The sequence below is a fragment of the Muscardinus avellanarius genome (assembly GCF_963383645.1).
Source record: "Muscardinus avellanarius genome assembly, chromosome: 5".
Lineage (NCBI taxonomy): Eukaryota > Metazoa > Chordata > Mammalia > Rodentia > Gliridae > Muscardinus > Muscardinus avellanarius.
Genome location: NC_137790.1, coordinates 134,473,693 through 134,497,357, shown reverse-complemented (window position 1 = coordinate 134,497,357; position 23,665 = coordinate 134,473,693). Strand labels below are relative to the sequence as shown.

At 43.5% G+C, this 23,665-nt stretch overlaps 1 protein-coding gene across 1 annotated transcript; it reads right to left on the bottom strand.

Annotated features, from left to right (window-relative positions):
* Positions 1 to 961: 961 nt before the first annotated feature.
* Positions 962 to 23,614, bottom strand: MSL2 (MSL complex subunit 2; the record flags this gene model as incomplete). The annotated part of the gene is made up of 2 exons (XM_080695931.1): positions 962 to 2,553; positions 23,473 to 23,614. 2 exons carry the CDS (start codon positions 23,612 to 23,614, stop codon positions 962 to 964), a joined length of 1,734 nt encoding a protein of 577 aa, XP_080552057.1.
* Positions 23,615 to 23,665: the final 51 nt, after the last annotated feature.

Genomic DNA, 23,665 nt, shown 5'->3' with positions numbered 1-23,665 from the left:
TAAAGTCTGTGGCAAATAGAAGAAACAAATCAAAGCAGCGGCCAGTGGTAATAAGTGTTAACGCATAAATCTGGATAGGTCTGGGGGCATTATTCCAAAGTTATTTAAAATGAATCCCAATTTCTACATAAATTTTTTTTATAATTTAAAAAAATTGTCACATACTATATAGTCTAAACTCAATTACCTTCACAATAAAACCGCCCACTTCATTTATCCAATTAGAACATTCCTCAAAGTGAAGGAAGGAGAATTTTTACCCTAGAAATGAGTCAGACTTAAGGGGGCTCAACGCATAAAAAGTTTTGTAGCATAAACAGCTAAACATTTGCAGTCTACCAGAATTTGTTCAACTTTTTTTTAAAGATTTCTTAAACATTCTAATGAGGGGCAAATTTTCTTTCATAATACTGCTGATTTTAAGATCTGCTACATACACCAGTAGCCAATTTTCATGATCAGAAGTGGCATGATGTCAGCACAAAGGTTGGGCTGGACACGCCAGCTTTCAACAGGAGAAACATCAACGTGGCGTCCGAAGGCAGCGCTGAGTCTCCTGAATCAACTAATGGCTACTTTTTCACAAAAACTTAGCGCAATCTTTATGAACTGACTAGATACCACTTCCTTCCATTTAATCATCAACTTTGATTATGCACAAAGCATGACCATAGACAATGAGGTTCATGTTACTTTCCTTGCCAAAGTTCATTTGTATAAATCAGTTGCATCAGCATTTGTTCTCAAACTATGAGGTTCTGTAAGAACTAAGGACATATAGTTGTGGTTACTCCTCCATTATCTGCAAACTATTTCCCCGACACTAACACATATAACTTAGCAATGAAAACACTTGATACAAGTGACCGATATGCAGGAGCTCCGGCAAGTTACACAACAGACCCATAGCTGCCTCCAACTGGAGCTACTTCCCCCGGCGGTGGGTGGGGAGACCGCTGGCTTAACAGTCGAATCTCATGTCTAGAGCTCCATCCAGACCTTTATCGTCGTGTGTGCTGGCAGCTAGAAACGTCGTTACTGGGGACCCTGTGACATTAATGACACTGGTGCTGGTACTAGCATTACGCACAGCAATGCTAGTCACGTTAATGCCCAAAGTGAGCCTGGTCTGCTCCAAGGCCTTTTCTGGCACGGCAAACGCCTCCAGCTTCTTCTCCCCATTGGCCATATAGGAGTTTTGGCAGCCGCGACATATACAGTCTAGGCAGGCTTTGCGGTTAGAGTAGCAAGGGCAGCGCTGGCCGCGGCACGTAAGAACACTTGGATTTTGAGTAGCTCGCCCACATTTACAACCTTTCTTTTCCTGGGGCTTTTTGTACACGGTCTTGGTAGGACTTCCCGGCATAAAATGATGACTAGGAATCTTTTCCTTTACTGCTTTGTCTTTTTTGAGAATACCTGGCTTGGTTTTAGAGTGCGATTTCTTGGATCCATGTTCGTGACTCTTCTTCATGCTTTTAGTAGATAAAAGTACAGTTTTGCTGATTTTGGGCGTCGTGCCTCCATTGGGAACGGTTGCGATGGGCTGAAGAGAAACTTTGCTCTCCCGCTTCACCGTGACAGGAGCAGACGCCCCCAGCGCGGGGCCTCGGATAATGGTAGAGATGGGGAGCGGCTGAACCTTCTCGCTGTCGCTTTCGGATCTGGATCGTTTTCTATTCAGTTTCGCTACCTTCGGAGTTGCTGCCGTACATGATAGCCCATGAAGTGTGGGACTGGTGGACATAAAAACATTATGGCTAAGAGACTGGGAGGAGAGCTGCAAAAAAGGTCCATTGGACACAGTGGCTTCCAAGTTCGGCTGCAAATTAGGACAACAAACCTCGGTATTTGACACAGTCTCTAGGCTGCGGAGTACTTCCTCAACACTCAGTAACAGAGAGTCGCCAGGCTTTATATCTTCACTGAAGCTGCAGATATCGATGCCTGTGGAGCACAGATCGGTGGCTACGGAGTCACAGACAGGTGGCAGACTGTCAGAGAGATCCTCCGTTTTTAGGTCAACAGTATTACAAACATCAATCGCATTCGAATGTTCAGGTGAAGGAATATTTATACCAAATCTATCTATTGAAAGCCCGTTGTAAGCAGGCAAACCATTGATAACAGAGCCGCCGATGGCGATGCTGAGAGTGCTTTCAGACATCGGAGACAGCGTAGCTTGGGGGTCGGCGGCCGGCTCTGAGGTGGAAGGTAAGGGGGAATGTGTCAGACACAAAGTAAAGGATGAATCTGAGGGCTTTTCTGTCTCCTCACAAAACAATGATCCATCATTAAGCAAAGCCAAAATATCAGAAGAGCAGTCGACTGCTTCTATGATGTCCCGCGCCAGGGCGGTCTGCGTTATGTATTCACAGAGCTTCTTGTAGCAGTTCACTAGGATGCTCAGCTGCTTATTCTCCTCAAACTGCTCATAGTCTTTGCACCAGCTACACGAAGGCTTCATCATCATTTTCTTGCCCTTACAAGTTTTGCAGACATAGTGTTGGCAGGTGGAGTTGGTGGGTGCAATAGGATCTTGTAGCAAATGTCCTAAGTGGAAAAGAAGGAGAGCAAAGATTTTACTAAATAAGCTCAGCTTCACATACTCAAGTTTCACAGGATACTAAGCCATCAAAATTGAGATGAATTGAACTCACAAGACCATATAAACTACTCAAAAGCAATTGCATTTCCATCCAATATTCCTCATCCCTTTATCTCAAACCAGTCTCTGCCGTGATTCTTTGTCTTTCCCCAAAAACTTTAAGTTCCAATCCACCACAGACTTGAGGCCAGCCTCAGCAATTTAGTGAGACCCTGTTCAAAAATTTAAAAATAGCCGGGCATGGTGGCGCACGCTTGTAATTCCAGCATTCGGGAGGCTGAGACCTGAGGATTGCGGTTCGAGAACAGCCTCAGCTACTTAGTGAGGCCCTCTGCAATGTAGTGAGACCCTGTTTCAAAATAAAGAATAAAATATTAGACAGGGGGCGTAGCTCGGAGGTCAAATGCCTCTGGGTTCTGGGTTCCATCCCCAGAACCGGGGGAAAAAAAAAAAAAAAAAAAAGCCGGGCATGGTGGTGCACACTTGTAATCCCAGCATTTGGGAGGCTGAGACCTGGAGGATCGCGGTTCGCGGAAGCCTCAGCTCCTTAGCAAGGCCCTCTGCAACTCAGTGAAACCCTGTTTCAAAATAAAGAATAAAAAATAGGGCAGGGGGTGTAGCTCAGAGGTCAAATGCCCCTGGGTTTCACCCCCAGACTCACGGGGAAGGAAAAAAAAATTTTAAATAGCTGGGCATGCCGGGCATGGTGGCACACGCTTGTAATCCCCGTGCTTGGGAGGCTGACAGAAGGATCTCTCAGGTTCAAAGTCAGTCTCGCTGGCTTAAGAGACCGTTTCCAAATAAAAATATAAAATAGGTCTGGGAGTGTAGCCCGGAGGTAGAAGGGTTTCCAGGAACCCCAATACCACCAAAAAAATTAAATAAAAAATAAAATAGCCAGGCATGGTGGCACACGCTTGTAATCCCAATACTTGGAGAGCAGTTCACGCCCAACCTAATCTACTTAGGCCCTCTACAACTTAGTGAGACCCTGTTTCAAAATTAAGAATAAAAAATGAGCTGGGGATATAACTCAGAAGTAGAATGCCCCTCAGTTCCATCCCCAGTGCTGCAAAATTATAGAAAATAAATTTAAAAATAAAAAAGTACTGGAGTATAGCTCAGCAATAGAAAGCCCCTGGGTTCAATCCCTAGTATAAAAATAAGTAAATATCCCGGACAAAGGAACCAGGAAGAAAAAGCAAGATTCAATCCCTGTTTCCAACCACCAGCACCACTACGAATCAACTGTTCCTTGGTTCCCAATTCAGGCAAATGACTCCTAGTTAACCCAAAGCAGTACCTCTTTTTGTACAAGTCATACAAAGAATGTTCTCTGAACAGGAAAAAAATTAGAAATCAACATAAAGGAAAACCTACAAATATTTGGAAATTAAATGTATACTCCAGTAATCCATAAGTCAGAGATCACAAGGAAAAGTAAACATCGACTCAGTGTAAATAAAAACGTCAAAACTTAAAGGACTCAGTGAAAGCAGTGTTTAGAGCTTCCGAAGTCGCTATCGAGTCAGGCACAGATACATGCCTGTGGTACCAGCTACTTGGGAGGTTGAGGCAGGATGATCCCTTGAGTCTAAGAGTTCAAAGGCCAGTCTTGGCAAAATATGAAGACCCTCCCAGCCCCATCTGTTATAAACAAACCTGTATCCGCAAATAAGGTCAAGTCTAGCCCAAGCTTTCTTTCATCTTAAGAGCAAAAGAGCAAACTAAACACAAAGTAGGATAAAGCAAACAAAAACTAGAACAGAAAAAATGAGAAAACGGAAAACCTAAAAAAAGCAAGGTTTGGTGAAGCACAATCCCCAGCACAGGGAGGCCGAGACAGGAGGATCACAGATCCAAGGACCACCACGGCAAGTAGGAGGACTCTCATCAACTTGGTGTGACCCTGTTTCAGAATAAAATGTTAAAAGGGTGGGGGGCGGGGATGTAGTTCGGAGGCAAAATGCCTCTGGGTTCAATCCCAGCCCCACCCAAAAAAAAAAAAAAGAGCCAACCTAAAGAAATGCTCATTAGCCAAAGATGAGAAAACTTGAGCACGCACATGCAATGGAATTAAATTTAAAATGCTCTAATTAAGCCAGGCATGGCGGCACACAATTGTAATCCCAGTACTTGGGAGATCAAGACAGGAGGAGCGCGGGTTCATGGCCCGCCTTACCTACTCAAGTGAGGCACTCTGCAACTTACTGAGACCCTGTTTCAAAAAAGAAAAAATTAAAAAATTGGGCTGGGGACGTAGTTCTGAGGTAAGATGCTCCTGGGTTCAATCCCCAGCACCACACACATAGAAGAGCTGGGCGCAGTGGTGTGCACCTGTATTCCCAGTACTTGGGAGGCTGAGAAAGGAGGATCAGGTTTGGACCCAAACTCAGTAATTTAGTGAGGCTCCACACAACTTGGTGAGAGTTTTGTTTCAAAATAAAAAATAAAATAGGAATGGAGTAGTAAAGCTCAGAAGTAGAATGTCCCGAGTTTAATCCCAGTATGACACTTAAAAGAAAAAGAGAGAATGTCTACATAGTCGATAACTGTACTGATTATCTAAGTATATCTAGTCATATACACAGAAAGAAAAAAACAGAAGGGAAAAAATCAAACAGGCTGAACAACGTGAAACTGTTGCCGCCAAACCACCTGCTGTGGAGCGCTGGGACCCAAGACAGGGTGGTACCTTAAGCAATGACAAAACACTTCACGGGATGGTGACACGTGGCACATGAGATCTTAGAAAGGCACTCCCAAATGCTACGGAAAAAAAATCCCAAATATTTTGTCCAGGAATGTAGACTTGGATCCTAACAGGCAAATCTTTCTTCCACCATGAAGGCTTTTATTCTTAATTAAGAGTCATTCTAACCACAATTATTTCAAATATATTTCTCATTTTTCCACTTTCTAAGTGTGACCAAACCTTATTCTCAAATATATCTCCACCATGGCCAGCTTATTTTAGAATATCTCAAACGAAGAAAAGCCAAAAAGAGCCAGACAAAATGGCACACACCTATAATCCCAGAACTTGGGAGTCTGAAATAGGAGGACTGCAGGTTGGAGGACAACAGCCTCAACAACTTACATAGGCCAGGCACACGGTGGCGCACGCTTGTAATCCCAGCATTCAGGAGGCAGAGGCCAGAGGATCGCGGTTCATGGCCAGCCTCAGCTACTTAGCGAGGCCCTTTGTAACTCAGTGAGACCCAGTTTCAAAATAAAGAATAAAAAACAAGGCAGAGGGTGTAGCTCAGAGTTCAAATGCCCCTAGGTTCCATCCCCAGAAGGGCAAAAATAAATAAATAAACAAACCCGGGGCACTATGCCTCTACTACACCTGAGCCCTGTTTTACTTTATTTTGAAACAAGGTCTAATTAAATTGCAGAGGGCCTAATTTAAGTTGCTGAGGCTGTATAGAATCTGTGAGCCTCCTGTCTCGGACATCCAAATACTGGGATTACAAGCCTGGGCCACCATTCCTGGCTTCCTATACAAAACGTGTGTGTGTGTGTGTGTGTGTGTGTGTGTGTGTGTGTGTGTGTGTGTGTGTGTGTGTTACTAGGGTTGGAACCCAGGGGTTTTTCTACCTCCAGGGTACACTCCCAGACCTACTTTATGTTTTATTTGGAAACAGGGTCTCACTAAGGTGCTGAGAGCATCACTAAGTAGCTGAGGTTGGCTTCAAACCTGTGCCATCCTCCTGTCTCAGCCTGGGATTACAAGCGTGTGCCACCACGCCCAGCACTATCAAAAACATCTTAATGATGAATCATTTTCCTTTATGTTTAGAACTACACAAATTAATCATTCTCCTTTATTATTATTATATGATTCTATCATTCAACATTTACCTGGATATTTCTCAAAACAGGAAAAACTGTACATGTTAAAACCTTTAAAGTTTCCAGCATTTGGAAGGCTGAGACTGGAGGAGCTCGGTTTGCAGACAGCCTCAACTACTTAGTGAGGACCTTTGCAGCTCAGTGAGATTGTTTCAAAATTAAAAATTAAAAAAAAAAAATAGGGCTGGGCGTGGTGGCGCACGCTTGTAATCCCTGCGCTTGGGAGGCTAAGACAGGAGGATCGCACGGGTTTGAAGCCAGCCTCAGCAACTTAGTGAGACCCTGTTTCCAAATAAAATATAAAAAAGGTCTGGGAGTATAGCCCGGAGGTAGAAGGCCTCTGGGTTCCACCCCCAGTACCACCAAAAAAAAAAAAAAAAAAAAAAAAAATAGGGCTGGGGTTGTAGCTTGGAGATAGAATGAATGCCCCCTGGGATCCATCCCCAGTGCCCCCCCCCAAAAAAAAACCTTTAAAGTTTAACAAACTATTACTTTGTTACAAATAAAAACAATTTTATTTTTTATTTGAAGACATTTATTTTCAGTGTGTGAGTGACACACACACACACACACACACACACACACACAAAATGAGACACTGAGGTGTGAATCCAAGGGCATTATACCTTATACCTCTGGGCTGCACACCTAGCCCTATTTTTATTTCAAAACAGGATCTCATAGGTTGATGAGAATCTCACTACTTCCTCACTATCTGCTCCTATCTCAGCCTCCCAAGTGCTAAGATTATAGACATGCATATCACGCCCAGCTCAAAAACATTTTAAAGTTAGTGTTAGAAGTATCAAGCTCCTAGCCAGGCATGGTGGTACATGCTCCTAATCCCAGCATTTAGGAGGCTGAGACAGGAGGATCACAGGTTCATAAACCAGCCTCAGCTACTTAGGCCCTCCACAACTTAGTGAGACCCTGTTTCCAAATAAAAAATAGGGCTGGGGGTATAGCCTGGAGGTAGAATGCCCCTGGATACCATCCCCAGTACAGAGAAAAGAAAGTATCCAAGTCGTATCAAGCTCCTGGTGATGTAAACTCTTTGGAGGAAGGTTAGTGTGCTGAATGTTTATGAGGGGCTGCTCTCAGGATCATCAGGTGGAAGAGAGTAAGTTAGGTAGGGTATATCCCTAACAAAGGCCTCATCTGGCCCAGGCATACTCTCTAACCCTGGGGTGGCTCTTCAGAGTTGTCCTGTATTGGGTCCATGGAGCCAGATCTTTTTTGTTTTTGTACCCAGGGTGCATTTTATCTCTGACTAGACCCCCCCCCAGTTCTTTTTTTTTTTTTTTTTGAAACAAGATCTCAAGTCTCCTCACTAAATTGCTGAGGCTGGACTCAAGCCTGCAGTCCTCCTGCCTCAGCCTCCCAAGTACTGGGATTACTGGCATGCACTACCACAGGCAGCTGAGGGGGCCAGATCTTTATAAAGCAGTCTTTCAAGTCAGGATATGCTCAGGAAGGTCCCCAGGTAGTGCCGACAGTCCCAGCAGTACCCTAGCAGCAGCTGAGTCCTCAAGCAGGGATCCGGGTAGTGCCTTATGGCATCTTCCTACAATCAGTAATTCTGTAGATGTCCAAGTCTGATAATAAATTGAGTTAAAAAAAAAAAAGTGTCTTTTAAAGTTACTTGAGCCAGGCGTGGCAGTGTAGGCTTGTAACCCCAGTACTTGGGAGGCTGAGACAGGAGGATCACAGGTTTGAAGCCAGCCTCAGCAGCTTAGTGAGACCCTATTTTCAAATAAAAATAGCTGGGCATAGGGCACATGCTTGTAATCCCACAGTACTTGGGAGGCTGAGACAGGAGGACACAGGTTCACAACCAGCCTCAACTAATTAAAGTAATGAAGCCCTCTGCAATTCAGTGAGACCCTGTTTCAAAATAAAGCATAAAAAATACAGCTGCAAATGTAGCTCATAGGTAGAATGCTTCTAGGTTCAATCCCCGGTACCGCAAAATAGAAGTAAAATTTAAAAAATTAAAAAGGCTAAGGGTAGCTCAGAGGTAGAACACCCCTGGGTTCAATCCCCAATACCAAAAAAATAGGGCAGGGGTGGAGCTCATAGGTAGAATGAAGCCTGGGTTCAAGCCTTAATATCACAAAAAATAATAAAATCTTAAAAATAAAAGGGCTAGGGATGCAGACTTCAGAAGCAGCATGCCTCTGGGTTCAATCCCCAGTACCGAAGATAATAAATGATTCAAATAAACAAAGCTCAGACTATATACGTCTCACATCACCAGACATTTAAACTGAAGACTGTACACATCTATGTAATATGTATATACGTATGATGTACTCATGTGTGATGTATATGATACATATGTATGTATGTATAAAACTCAGGTTTGGACTAAATTATTTCCATAAGTGATATCATTTCCTTACACGTGTGTGTATGTATGTATGTGTATGTATGTGTGTATATAGATATGTACATATATATCTTATTTATAAAATGCTGTACAGAATAAATGGATGCTGATGAATCTGACTAGACCATGACACTCTGCTCCTCTCACAGTATGAGTAACTCCAGCATACTAAACGTGAGTCATAATCCACACAGCCTGAATCCAGACTTCAGGAGGATGAAGGAATGTATTAACTGTGGGGGAATTTACTTCTCATACTGATGTCAAGTCTGGGACAGGTCCTTATCAATAATCTTTTCATAATTCAGCCCATTCATCTAAATATGTCCATTCTCTACAGTTCTCAAATGAGTGTTTAGGCTATCTTCATTTAATGTTTCTTTCTCAGTCACTTACACAGGTAATTCTGAGGCCCAGCCATATATATTCCAAGCTGGACAGTAGAACCAACCTGTCACTCTGTAAGAAGGCAGATCCAAGCTGTGCGTGAAAGCACATGCTTGTAATCCCAGTACTCAGGAGGCTGAGACAGCAGGGTCACACGTTCAAAGACAGATCTGCAACTTGGTAAAATCTTGTTTCCAAATAAAATAATAAAATAATTTTGGGGGTATAGCCTGGAGGTAGAAGGCCCCTGGGTTTCATGCCCAGTAACACACACACACACACACACACACACACACACACACACACACACACAGATTCAGCCTAGTACAGTGACATACACCTATAATCCCAGTACTTGGGAGGCGGAGACAGGATTATTCCAGTTTCAAGGCCACCTCAGCAATTTCCCAAGACCCTATTTCAAAATAAAAAAAATAAAAAGGGATGGGGGTATAACTTGGAAGTAGAATTTCACTGGGTTCAATCCCCAGAACCAAAGTGGGGTGGACAAATTTTGATAATTTTTATATCTCTGAATTTTAACACCAAAATTAAATATATCTTTCCAAAAGATAACTAGTAGAATATCTTTTTGATACATAAGACAAGGAAATGGTCTCTGGATTCAACCAAAAACAAAAATAAGAAAAATAAAGCTGGGCAAGATAGCACTTGCTTGTAATTCCAGGATTTGGGAGGCTGAGGCAGGAGGATCACAGGCTCAAGGACAGGCCTCAGCAATTTAGCTAGGCCCTCCACAATTTAATGAGACCCTGTTTCAAAATTTAAAAATAGACCGGGCATGGTGGCGCATGCTTGAAATCCCTGCGCTTGAGAGGCTGAGACAGGAGGATCGCGCAGGTTCAAAGCCAGCCTCAGCTGGCCTAAGAGACCCTGTTTCCAAATAAAATATAAAATAGGTCTGAGAGTATAGCCTGGAGGTAGAAGGCCCCTGGGTTCCATCCCCAGTACCACCCCAAAAAAAATTTAATTTAAAAATAAGACTGTGAGAATAGCTCAGAGATAGAATGTTCCACAGGTTAGATCTCTAGTACCACCAAAGGGGGAGCACAGGTTTACCGCGGCAACTCAGTGACTCTGTTTCAAAATAAAAAATAGGACTGAAGGTTTACTTAAAAGTAAAATGCCCGAGTTCAATCCGCAGTACCGAAAAGGGAGAGAAAATTGCATCACTGAATAAATGAACAAAATTAACTGTTCTTATTCCCAAAGCAGCATTTACTCCCAATAAGCTATCTCTAACCAAACCAGCATGGTGTCACCTGCCAATGATCCTGTCTACTTTGTAATCCCAACGACTTGAAAAGCTAATAGGAGTACTTCAAATTCAAGGTCAGACTCACCCATCCTCAGCATCACAAAAAATAAATAAATAAATAAAAATAAAAAAAATAAGGCTAGGGGTGTAGCTCAGACGTAGACTGCCCCTGGGTTCAATCCCCAGTATCACAAACAATAAATAAGGCTGAGACAGAAGAATTTCAGATTCAAGGTAGCACGGCTCTCAGCAACCAGAGAAACTCTGTTTCAAAGTAAAAATAAGGTTGGGGGGAAGTGGTTCAGAGGTAAAATGCCCAAGTTCAATTCTCAAGGTGTGTGTGTGTCTGTCTGTCCACCCCCCCCACACACACACACACAAATTGCAGTATACCAGAAAAATAAGTACTTTAAGAAAAGGAAGGTGGATGTGACAGATAGGTATGTCACTAAAAGTGGTGACACAGTATATAAGAATGTAGTGTTTTGATCACATGACCAAGTAATTTTAGGGCTCACTACATCCCTTTAGCTTGGTACTACTATATTGAGAAGTCTATAATAGCTACATGTACATATCAGTTTTACAAGGGAATCAGGATGAAGAAAAATAAGCATGCTGGTTGTGGTGGCACCCGTTTGTAATCCCAGCATTTGGGAGGCTGAGAGAAGAGGATCACAGTTGGAGGACAGCCTCAACTACAACTTAGTGAGGCCCTCTGCAACTCAGTGAGACTCTGTTTCAAAATAAGGACGGAAAAAATAGGGCTGGGGGTGTAGCTTGGAGGTAGAATGCCCCTGGGTTCCATCCCCAGTAGCGCAAAATATAAATAAATAAACATGATTTTTTTTTTTTTTGCAGTAGTAGAGATTGAACCCAAGGTGTTCTACCTTAGAGCTACATCCCCAGCTCTATTTTATTTTTTATTTTGAAACAGAGTCTAAGTTGCTGAGGGCTTAAGTTGCTAAGACTGGTCTTGAACCTTGATCCTCCCCTTTTAACCTCCCAGTACTGGGATCACAGGCATACATCACCATGCCTGGCAAACCACTGCGATTTCTTTTCCCAAACTCTTGCTGAAAACTTAAATGAGTTTATTATTACAAAGATAGAAATATAGAAGATAGTTTCCAGCCCTACACTATCCTCAGGTAGTATAGGGGCGGCTCAAAATGAAGTCACCCACCACAGCAATTTTAAAAGTATGAATATTACTGAAAACAAAGCATAAACTGAACATCTCAATGTTACATCTCGGAGTCCTCTCTGTATTTTGGTTAACCTAAAAACTGACAAACTACCTTCTGGTATGAGTACCAGTCAGGAGTAATAAGTCAGGAGTTTACCTAAGGTAAGCTCCACCAATCGATTATTACAACCTAAAAACCCAAATGCTCACCACAGATTATTTAATGGACCATGTGTAACTACTCAGCCTCACAACATACTTATAAACTGGCCATGCCTCATTTCATACTCTACTAAGAATTAAAATAGAATGCCAGACATCATTTATCTTAATAACTAAGTAGGGAAGATTTTATAGTGTTTGTGGTTACAGAGCACTTTTATAATATTCAATTATATTTTCACATTTTAGTAAAGCATTGTTAGTCATTCATAAAATCATTACCAATAAGCTAATATGGCCTCATCAATTAAGCACAATTAAACTGACATATAACTGAACCAAACAATAAATTGATAAAGACCTAGATCCAGATTTCCCAAACTGGTGTTCTAAGGGCTCAGAAGGTTTACTTATTACTTCCGTGGAAAAATCACCCAAAGTACAGTAGCATCTTTAAAACTAATACCATAGCAGCTGGGCAGAGTGACAGACAGGAGGATGGTGGTTAGACAGCCTCGGCTACTTAGTGAGGCCCTCTGCAACTCAGTGAGACCCTTTCAAAAAATAAAAAGACTAAAAATAGAACTAAGGGTGTAGCTCAGAGGTTAAATGCCCCTGTGTTCCATCTCCAGTACTGAAAAAAAAAAAAAACCTAATATCATAGCTGTCAAGAAACTTATTTAACATGGTATTTAAATTTAAGTGCACTGCGGACGTGGTGGCGCACGCTTGTAATCCCTGTGCTTGGGAGGCTGGGACAGGAGGATCACTCAGGTTCGAAGCCAGCCTCAGCTACTTAGAGAGGCTCTCAGCAACTTAGTGAGACCTTGTTGCCAAATAAAATATAAAATAGGTCTGGGAGTATAGCCCGGAGGTAGAAAGCCTCTGGGTTCCTTTCCCAGTACCACCAAAAAATAAATAAATTTAAGTGTACTTATCACACAAGTGTGTTACAAGACAGCACTGCCAGCCAGACATGGTGGCACATGCAGGTCATCTCAGTATTTAAGAGGCTAAGAAAGGAGGATGGCAGATTTGAGCCTGGGGGCGCACACTTGCAAACCCAGTACTTGGGAGGCTGAGACGGGAGCATCATACAGGCTCTTAGCCAGCCTCAGCTACTTACTGAAACTCTCGGGAACTTACTGAGACCCTGTTTCCAAGTAAAATAGGTCTGGGAATGTAGCCCAGAGGTAGAAAGCCCCTGGGTTCCATCCCTAGTACCACAAAAAAAAAAAAAAAAACCCTCTGTAAAACTTATTTAAGAGGCTCTCAGCAACTTAGACCTTATTTTCGAGTAAAAAATAAAATAGGTCTGAACTTTATATTGGAGGTAGCTCCCTGGGCTCCACACCCAGTATGGGGGGGGGGGGCAGCACTACTGTCACCCATCACCTCGGGGTCACTCCAAACAGAACTCATTACCTGGGGTGCTGCCCAGGAGTATGTATTTCCTAAATGCTTCCCAAATTCTGACATACAGCCAGGTTTAGGAACCAACAAAGACACTGGAACCTTTTTCCCTTAAAACCATCTTTCACAAGATGGAGGTATCTAATCATTTACCACGTAAGCAGAAATGTGATGTTGTCTGTGTTACTGGGGATTGAACCCAGGGGCCTTCTACCTCTGAGCTATACACCCAGCCCTACTTTTTTATTTTGCTACAGGGTCTAATTTACTGAGGCTGGATGCGAACCTGCAATCTTCTGGCTCGGCCTCCCTCTCACAAAATTGGCCTCCCTCTCACAAAATTGACGAGAGCCTCACTAAAGTTGCTGAGACTGTCCTCGAACCACCTCACCCAGCCTAGCATGTTTTTGAGAAACAGAACAATTATTAATCAGTTTGTACTAAGATTACACTATACACACCAGGTGTGGTGGGTGCTCCACTGTAACCTCAATACCTGACCTGCTAAGACAAAAGGATCCTCTGTTCAAAGCCAACCTCGGCAATTTAGTGAGATCGTTTCCAAATTAAAGAATAAATAAATAAATAAGAGACAGGCCTGGTGGCATGCATGCTTGGAATCCCAGTATGTGGGAGGTTGAGACATGAGGATTGCAGGTTCACAGCCACCCTCAACTACTTAGTGAGGCCCTCTGTTACTTAGTGAGAACCTGTTTCAAAAAAAATAAATAGGGCTGCAGGTGTAGCTCAGAGGTAGAATGGCCCTGGGTTCAATCCCCAGTACTGCAAAAATAATAATAATAAAATAAGACTAGGAGTATAGCTCAGAGGTAGAATGCCATGGGTTCAATCCCCAGTTACCACACCACAAAAAAAAGTCACTAGGAATACAGGCAGGGGCCACCACCACCATCCCTAGCAACACTGCTACTTTTTTTTTTTTTTTTTTTTTGCAGCTGGGATTGAACCCAGGGGTGTTCTACCTCCAAGCTACACACAGCACTTTGTTTTTTGTTTTTAAACAGGATTTCACTGGGCTGTTGAGTCTTGCTAACTGCTGAGGCTGTCCTCAAACCTGTAATCTTCCTCTCTCGGCCACCCAAACACTGGGATTACACACATGCGCCACCATAAGGGGATATAACTACTTTAAAATGACAAATCTTACCTACAATCTCAGTACTTGGGAAACTGAGAAAAGGAGAATCACAGGTTAGACCCCAGTCTCAGCATCTTGGTAAAACCATTACAAAAGTAAAAGCGTTCATAGCAGCACCATTTAAAATAGCCAAGCTAGGTGAACCAGGCGTGGTGGCGCACGCTTATAATCCCAGCATTTAGGGGCTGAAACAGGAGAATTGCAGTTCTCTGACAGCCTAGACTACTTAGTGAGGCCCTCTGCAACTCAGTGAGACCCTGTTTCAAAATAAAGGAAAAAAAAAAAAAAAAACTAGGCATAGTGGTGCACACTTGTAATCCCAGTGCTTGGGAGGCTGAGAGGAGGATCACAGGTTCAAGGACAGCCTCAGCAAGTAGTGAAACTCTCACCAACCTAGCAAGATCCTGTCTGCAAATAAACCAGGGCTGGGGGTATACCTCAGAGGTAGAATGCTTCTACGTTTAATTCCCAGTGCCACAAAAAGATAGATAGATAGATAGATAGATAGATAGATAGATAGATAGATAGATAGATAGAATACCCAACAGGTAGATGCAACCTAAATATTAACCAATGGATAAGCAAAGTGGTATATACATACAAAAGAATACTATTCAGCCTTAAAAAGGAGAAAAACCTGGCACATGGACTGACCTAAAGAATATAACACTAAATGAAATAAACCAGTCATAAAAGACAAAAAATACATGATTCCATTTATATCAAGTACCTAAGTGATCGGATTTATACAAACAAAAAAATAATAGTTACCAGAGACTGGGCATGGGGGAAATGGTGAATTATTGTTAATGTGTATAGAGCTTCAGATTTATAAGATGAGAAAGTTCTAAAGATTTACTTCATTACACTAAAACTTGTTATATTTACCACCAAAAAGAATTGAATGATAATGATTTAAAATACAAGAAAAACAAAACTACATGTCAAACTCATGCTTGAGAAAAAGCATAAATAAAAAACATTAACACTTTTGTAAAATTATTCAATTGGTCTTTAAATTAGTTTCCATCTAAAAGAAATACTACAGCCTGGCGTGGTGACACACACCTGTAATCCCAGTACTTGGGAGGCTGAGACAGGAGGATCTCAAGTTCGAGGACAGCCTCAGGAAGTAGTGAGAGGGATCAACCTGGAGAGAACTTGTTTTTAAAAAATGAATGGAATGTACCTGGGTCCAATCCCCAATACCATCTACCTCATCAGAAAAAATACCATCTCCCTCATCAGAAAAAATACCATCTCCCTCATCAGAAAAAATACCATCTACCTCATCAGAAAAAAGGAAAAGAAATACATTGTAAAATAAGTCACTCAGGTTATATTTTCAAGTTACATAATAGTAGATCTTATTATTTATAAAGTACAGTTTGCTTAGACACATAGGAAAGTATTTCTGCTGGAGACAATCAGAATTCTAGAACTGAAAGATCCTTGCATGGCTCTTCTACTACACTTAAAGATGAGTTCACAATGGTTTTTACAATTACAAAATAAGAAAAATAAGGAAAATGTAAGTAGTCTTTCAAAAAGCCAAATATTTAATTTTGAAGAATATTCTTTATTCTAAGAGCACGCCCTAACTACTTCACCGATGCCAAAAAGTTCCTTTTCAAGGTCCAAGGACTCATCCTCTCACCAGAGAGTGAATGTTAACCCAGACACTGTCGGGCTCAAGGACACAAGGTGAACAAGTCAAAAAAGGATTCCACCTTCAGGGAACCACCCACCTTTCTGCAAAATGTACAAATATCTGTACTAAGAAAAGAGGATCAGTTTTTAAGTCCTTAACTTTCAGAACCAAAAACTGGTCACATTAAATGTCATTCTATGTCACTGGGAACAATCTACAACCCCTACCTAGTTTATAAATAAGGAATTATATTTCTTTTCACTTTGTGGGCTGGAGGAGAAAGGGGGTAACCAGGTACTGGGCTCTGGGGCATCTACCTGAATCATAACCCCAGCCCTGTTCCATTTACTTTGAAACAGCCTCCTAAACTGCTGAGACTGGTCAAGAACCTGCAATCCCTCTTCATCTCAGCTTCCCGAGTACTGGCACTACAAGCATGAGCACCATGCCTGGCTATGGAATTACATTTCTAAAAGGTACACAATTTATTCAATAAATCCAAAGCCAAAACCATTCTATCTCTAGACCAATTAAAAAAAAATAAAACAGGAAAGCTGGGAGCGGTAGTGCACAGTGGGAATCCCAGTACTTAAGAGTCAAGGCTAACGCAGGATCACAGGTTTGCAGCCAGCGGCAACTGGCGAGGCCCTCAGCAACTTAGTGAGATTCTTGTTTCAAAATAAAGAATAAACACCAGGCGTGGTGGCCCACGCTTGTAATCCCAGCATTTGGGAGGCTGAGACAGGAGGATCATGGTTCGCAGACAGCCTCAGCTACTTAGCAAGGCCCTTTGGAACTCAGTGAGACAGTTTCAAAATAAAATCGGTGGTGGTGGCACACACTTGTGATCCCAGCGCTTGGGAGGCTGAGATAGGAGGATTGTGTAGATTCAAAGCCAGCCTCGGCTACTTAATGAGGCCCTAAAGCAACTTGGAGACCCTGTTTCCAAATTAAGTATAAAAAAGGTCTGGGAGTATAGCCCAGAGGTAGAATAGCCCCTAGGTTCCATCCCCCAGTACCAAAAAAAAGAAAAAAGAGAAAGGGGAGGGGGGGGGGAGAAAGGAAGGAAGAAATTGGGGGGGTAGGGGTGTTAGCTCGGAGGTTGAATGCCCCTGGGTTTCATCCCCAGTACCACCAAAATTAAATAAAACAAAGAATAAAACAGAGTTAGGGCCAGGCTTGGTGGCGCAGGCTTGTAATCCCCGCGCTTGGGAGGGGGAGACAGGAGGATCGCACAGGTTTGAAGCCAGCCGCAGCGGCTTGAGACCCTGTTTCCAAATTTTAAAAAATATATATTAAAAAATAGGTCTGGGAGTGTAGCCCGGAGTTAGAAGGGCTTCCAGGAACCCCAGTACCACCAAAAAAAAAAGAATGCCCCTGGGTTCAATCCCCAGTATCACAAAAAACAACCAGAAAAACATCCAATTGCCTAAGGAGAGATTTCACCAATAATGATTTACAGAAATCCAGTATCTCCAAGAGTACTTTTCAATTCCAATAGGACTTCTTTATATCAAAGTTGACTTAAAAGTTCAAAGTAAACCTAAAATCACTAGGATGTAATTATCAATTCTCACACCATAAAGGAAAAGAAACTAACTTCCTGATGAGTCCAACGTCTGAACAGAAGGAACTGATCCTGAAAAACAGATTACTCTGGTCACCGTTTCAGTGGCCTAGAAAGAACGGTAATTCTCTGGAGCACTGCCACCCCATTCACCAGAAGCTTCAAAGGTCTAAATAAACCCAGCAATAGAAAAGCAGTGATGACCAGCTAATTAACATTTCAAAGAACAATGATAACAAAACCTGTAATTCCAGTGAATAATATAGGTTTGACAACACTGACCTGTCCAGGCAGTCTCTTCCCTCAACCCCTCCACTTTTCTCTCCTTCTCTGCAAAGGGACAATATTAAGCACGCCACACTTACCAGTCACTGCATCTATAGATTTGTTTTTGTGAGTTTAAAGTTTTTTCAAGCCATTTAAAAACAAACCAGGGACAGGGTGGCGCACACTTGTAATCCCAGCATTTAGGAGGCTGAGACAGGAGATCACGGATCGAGGACAGCCTCAGCTAGTTAATGAGGCCCTTTGCAACTCAGAACCTATTTCAAAATAAAGAAAAAATAGGGCTGAGGGTGTGGCTCAGAGGTAGAATGCCCCTGGGTTCCACCCCCAATGCCACAAAAAAAAAATAAATAAATAAAACAGGACTGAGGGTACAGCTCAAGGTAGACTGCCCCCTGGGGTTCAGACTCCAGTACCAAAAAGTAAAAAATAAACCCACACATAACATGAACTTGAACAAACTTAGAGCAGGGAAAAGAACCTAATGCAAAGGTTAAAGTAAGTTGTTTACATATTAGGGAGAAACGCCAAGACCTGAACCTAACTGCCAATGGTACAGGGTCTTCCTCTACCTTCCCTCTCTTCTCACTTTCTTCCTGAGTCTGTTATAAAACACCTGCACGCCACCAGGCAATGGGCATACCTATAATCCCAGCTACTCCGGAGGCTGGGGCAGGAGGATCCCAAACAGAGGCCAACCTGGGCAGTTTAGTAAGACCCTGACTCCGAAAACGGGGTGGGGTGAGGCTGGGGATACAGCACAGTACTTGCGTGGGATCCAAACCTGCAGGCCAAGTCACTAGACAGGAGAGAGGGGGGAGGAGGAGAAAAAAAGAAAAGTACAATCCCCCCCAAAAAAGTTGTATTAAATATGCCAGAATAATCAGATATAAAAACTACATTCAAAGGAACTGAGTACCTTAGGACTGAAACAAAGGGCTACAGAGGTTCAGAGGACAAAAGGCTTTTGCTGGAGTGAGCAAGCAGAATTCACCCAGGAAGGGAGTTGAGGAGTTGTGCCTTTAGGGAAAAGGAGTTTATTTTAGACAGAAGAAACTTCAGGGAACAAAGGTAAGGAAAAGAGGAAGAAGATGTTAAGTCCTGTTTAAAGAGTCAAAAATATCAATGTGGCTAATAGAGAAATTATGCAAGAGTAGAGTTGATACAAAACTGGAAAGGTAGGATAAGGCTGACATGAGGCAGAACTGTGAATGAACTTGGGGTCTGGGTGTATTTGTGGTATTGGGGATTAAACCAAGGGATGTTCTACCTCTGAGCTACAGCTCTGTCCCTATTTTACTCTCTATTTTGAAAAAAGGTCTAAGTTGCTGAGGGCCAAGGTTGCTGAGGCTGGACACTAACCTGCCATCCTCCCGCCTTAGCCTCCTAACTTCTCAGATTAAGGCATGTGGCCACCACCCGCTGAGTCTGTGCTTTAACAGCCTATGAGTAAAGTCTAAGACTGCAAAGACTAGTACGAAGACTAGTACAAAGATAATTACATGTTGGAGCTGAATTCAAATAGTGATTTGGGGGGAGGGTGCTGGAAGTAGAACCCAGCAGCATTCTATCTTGCAGCTCTATCCCCAGTCCTATCTTATTCTTTATTTGAAAACGGGGTCTTGCTAAATTGCCGAGAACCTAAATTGCTGAGGCTGGCTTCAAATCTGCAATCCTCCTGTCTCAGCCTCCCAAATCCTGAGATTACAGGCATGTGCCACCACACACCTGGCTTGGCTTTCTCTCTTTTTTGATAACCACAGGCTTGGGGCTGGGGGACCTAAACCAACATCTATATCAGTGAAACTTAATACCCACTGCTCAATTATAAGAGAGATGTAAATCCCATAAATCTTTTCTGTAGGATGATAAGGGACAGAGACTTAAAGAGGGAATAATTATAGCTCTGCTGACAAAAATTCTCCTGGCATTGCCAAGACCCTTTTTTTTTTTTTTTTAAAGCTACCCTTGGAGTTTTGTTTTTTTTTTAGGGATAGGGGTACTGGGGAACGTGCCCAGAGGCATTCTACCTCAGACCCACACCCCCCATCCCTATTTTTACTTTTTTTTTTATTTTTGAAACATGGTCTCATTAAGTTCTTACAGCCACACTGTGTTGCTAAGGCTAGCTTGGAACCAGCAATCCTCCTGTCTCAGCTTCTCAAATACTGGGATTATAGGCATGCACCACCATGCCCAGCTTAGTTTACATATAATATACACGTTTACATATAATTAACACTTATATAGGTATATATGACATATAAATGTATACTTATAATTTTTTGCAGCATGGGGATGAAACCAAGTCACACACCCCCAGCCCCATTTTTTATTCTTTACTTTGAAAAACAGGGTCTGAGTTGCAAAGGGCCTAAGTAGCTGAGGCTGTCCACGAACCGCCATCCTCCTGTCTAAGTCTGTTTCCCAAATGCTAGAATTTCAAAGTGTGTGCTTCCACGCTCAGTTCTTAGTTTTATGCATAATTTTTTTTTCCTGGTATTGGCGACTGAACCCAGGGGCACTCTACACTGAGGTACACCACTCCCCACCTCTTTTTACTTCTTAAGGCAAGGTCTCCCTAAATTGCCCCGGCTGGCCTGGAATTTGTTGATCCTCCTGCCTCGGCCTCCAAAATCACTGGGATTACAAGCTCATACCACAAGCCCTGTTTATGTCTTTTTTTCCCCCTTAAACCTTAGAAAGCTGGGAGTGGGAGCCAGGCACGTTGGCACGCGTTTGTAAACCCAGCATTCAGGAGGATCACGGTTCACTGACAGCCTCAGCTCAGCTACTTAGGCCCGCTGCAACTTAGTGAGACCCTTTTTCAAATTAAAGAATAAAAAATAAGGCAGGGGGTGTAGCTCAGAGGTCAAATGCCCCTGGGTTCCATCCTCTGACCCGCAAAAAAAAAGCAAGCAAGCAAGCAAGCTGGGAGTGGTGGCACATACCTGTAATCCCAGTACTTTGGAGCTGACACAGAAGAATCACAGGTTGGAGGACAGCCTCAACAACTTATGCCAAGACCCTTAGTAACTTAGCAAGGCCTTATTTCAAAATTTAAAAATGTTTGAGAGGGCTGGGGGGTGTAGCTCAGAGGTAGAATGGCCCTAGGTTCAATCCCCAGTATCAAACAAGTAAATGCGCATTAAATTTTAGTTAGAATTTGAAATGAAATCCAATTAGACCACCACTATCTTGAAACTTCTAATAAGAATTTAAAATCCCAAACATTTGCATACCACTCAAAACGACCATTTCTCCCTTGGGGAATGAAGTCTCAACCACTTAGTAATAAGGGGGGAGGAGAACCTACCAGATCCACAAGGATTCCCTGATAAAAACATCAGTAACTACAGCTGTTTCAACAGGGCAGGGTGGGCTGTCCTATGCCCCCTCCTTCTGACTTTGCCAGATCAGCACTACTGCTACCCTCCTCAAAAAAAGGGGGGAAAGCCGGCGTGGTGGCACAAGCTGGTAATGCCAACATTACCGGAGGACTGGGGCTCTGGGACAGCCTCAGCTAATTAGTGAGGCCCTTTGCAACTCAGTGAGACCGTGTTTCAAAATAAAGAATAAAAAAATAGGGCTGGGGGTGTAGCTCAGAGGCAGAACACCCCTGGGTTCCATCCCCAGTGCTGGGGGAAAAAAAAAAAAAAGGGGGGCGGGGAGGAGCCAGGCATAGTGGCTCAAGGCTGCAATCCCAACACGTGGGAGGCTGAGACAGAGGAGGACTGCAAGTTTCAGGCCGGCCTCCTACTTAGATCCTTAACAACTTAAGTGAGACCCTGCTTCAAAAATTAAAAAAAGCTGGGAGTACTGCTCAGCGGCAGAATCCCCAGTACTAATAAAAAGGAGGTAATAGTCTGTGGAAAAAGAAGTTGGGACAACTTCATCTCCTCGGTCCTCACTCAAACCACCAAAAGCTATCGGAACGTAAAAAGCAGCATTGCTTAAAAATGAGAGGTCAGAGGCTGGGGTCCCACAGATAGAGCACCTTACTAGCAGGCCCAAGGCCCTGGGTTTGAACTCCAGCACCTCCGAAGAAAACAGGGGTCGGTGAGTGAGGGGCTCCAAACCTACACTCCCCTTTGTAAAATTTAAGCTGAACTTTGAACCTAGCCCAAAAGTTCTCATTTTTCACATTGAGAAACCGAGGCCCAGGTCAGTTAAATGATTTGCTCTGGCACACCTTCACCCTAACGGTGTTAAGTGTCTCCTACCAGCCATTGCAGCAGCGCCTAATCACCCCCTTCCTTAAATTATGAGCAGGAGTACCGGACATGCAAAAAAATACAATCTTCACTACTATGCCCCCTCTGTCTTGCCCCAGACCTATACAAAAAACACTCGGTAAATCTCAAATGCATAGTTCCCCTCTTCAGCCACCACTACTACAAAATTACTCTCGCTAAAAAAAAAAAAAAAACGATCATCTGAAAGTGTCCTAATTTCTCAAGTCTGACTAAACAACCAGATTGACAAAAGTAGTGCCGGGCGTCGCGGCTCTGCCCTATAACTCCACTCACTACTTAGGAGGCTGAGACAGGAGGGTCTCAGGTTCCAGGCCAGTGACCAGAAACTTAGCAAGACCCTGTTTCAAAAGTAATATACTTGGAGCACCCCTGGGTTCAATTCCAGTACAACCAAAAAAAAAAAAAAAAAGAAAAAGAAAAAATTTAAATAGTGTGCTATCTGTTAGTCCTTTGCCTGTTACCCTTTCCTTTTTATCAACGTTTCACTCTAGGCTTCTGGGAAAACGTCTACATACTAATTATGCTTCGTTAACTGTACACACGTACGCTAACACAAATCATCGCCCCTTCTAAGGCCTTCCAATTAGGCGACTGTGCGGTATCTCCCTTTCTCTCAAAAGCACCCTACCCACCCCGAGCTAACACGTTCTTGAACAAAACCGTCGAAAATGAGGTTACAAGGTCGCAATACATTAAAACCACGAAATAAAAAAAACGGAATTTGTGAAAATCCCAGCCCCTAGAAAGCACTCAAGTACACTACCAATCTTCCCGGACTCCCCGTTAACCCTCACGACATCTGGTGAAGAGCCTGGGGGGAGTTTCTCGCCGCGGTCTCCGCCTGTGGGTGCAGCTCGCGCCTCCACCCCCGGCTCGGCGAAATGCAAACACGCCACATGTGCACGTCCTGGCCGGGTGGCACCGCGTTGAGCCGGGCTGAGTACTCAATCCGCTCCTGCCGCGAGGGCCTTTTTTTTAAGGGCACTAGGCACGCAAATCTTAGCCCCACTTAAAACACCACCAGAGCCGGCGGCGGCGAACTGAGCCGCGGGGGCCGCCGTGCCGAGCCGCCCCAAGGGCCGCTCTCGGCCGTTCTGAAACCACGGGCAGAAGTCCCTGGGCGAGTTTCAAAACTAACGAGCGTAGACGGCCGCACAAACAACAAAAGCGCGGCGCGGACGGCCGTGACGTCAAGCCGCCCGCGCGGCCGCTGCCCGGGGGCTTCCTCTCCGCCGGCGCCGGGAAGGGGAACAATAAAACGCGCCTCACCGCACACGCAGCACGAGAGCGACTGTCGGAAGTACGGCAGGAGCCGGTTGATCTCCGTGAACGCCTTGGGGTCTCCGGGGTCGTAGTTGAGCACTAGGCGGCTCGCGGAAATGTAGAGAGCAGTAGCATTCACGGGGTTCATTGCAGACGCTTCGGCCTCGACACCACGGGCTCCCGGTGGAAAAGAAATCCC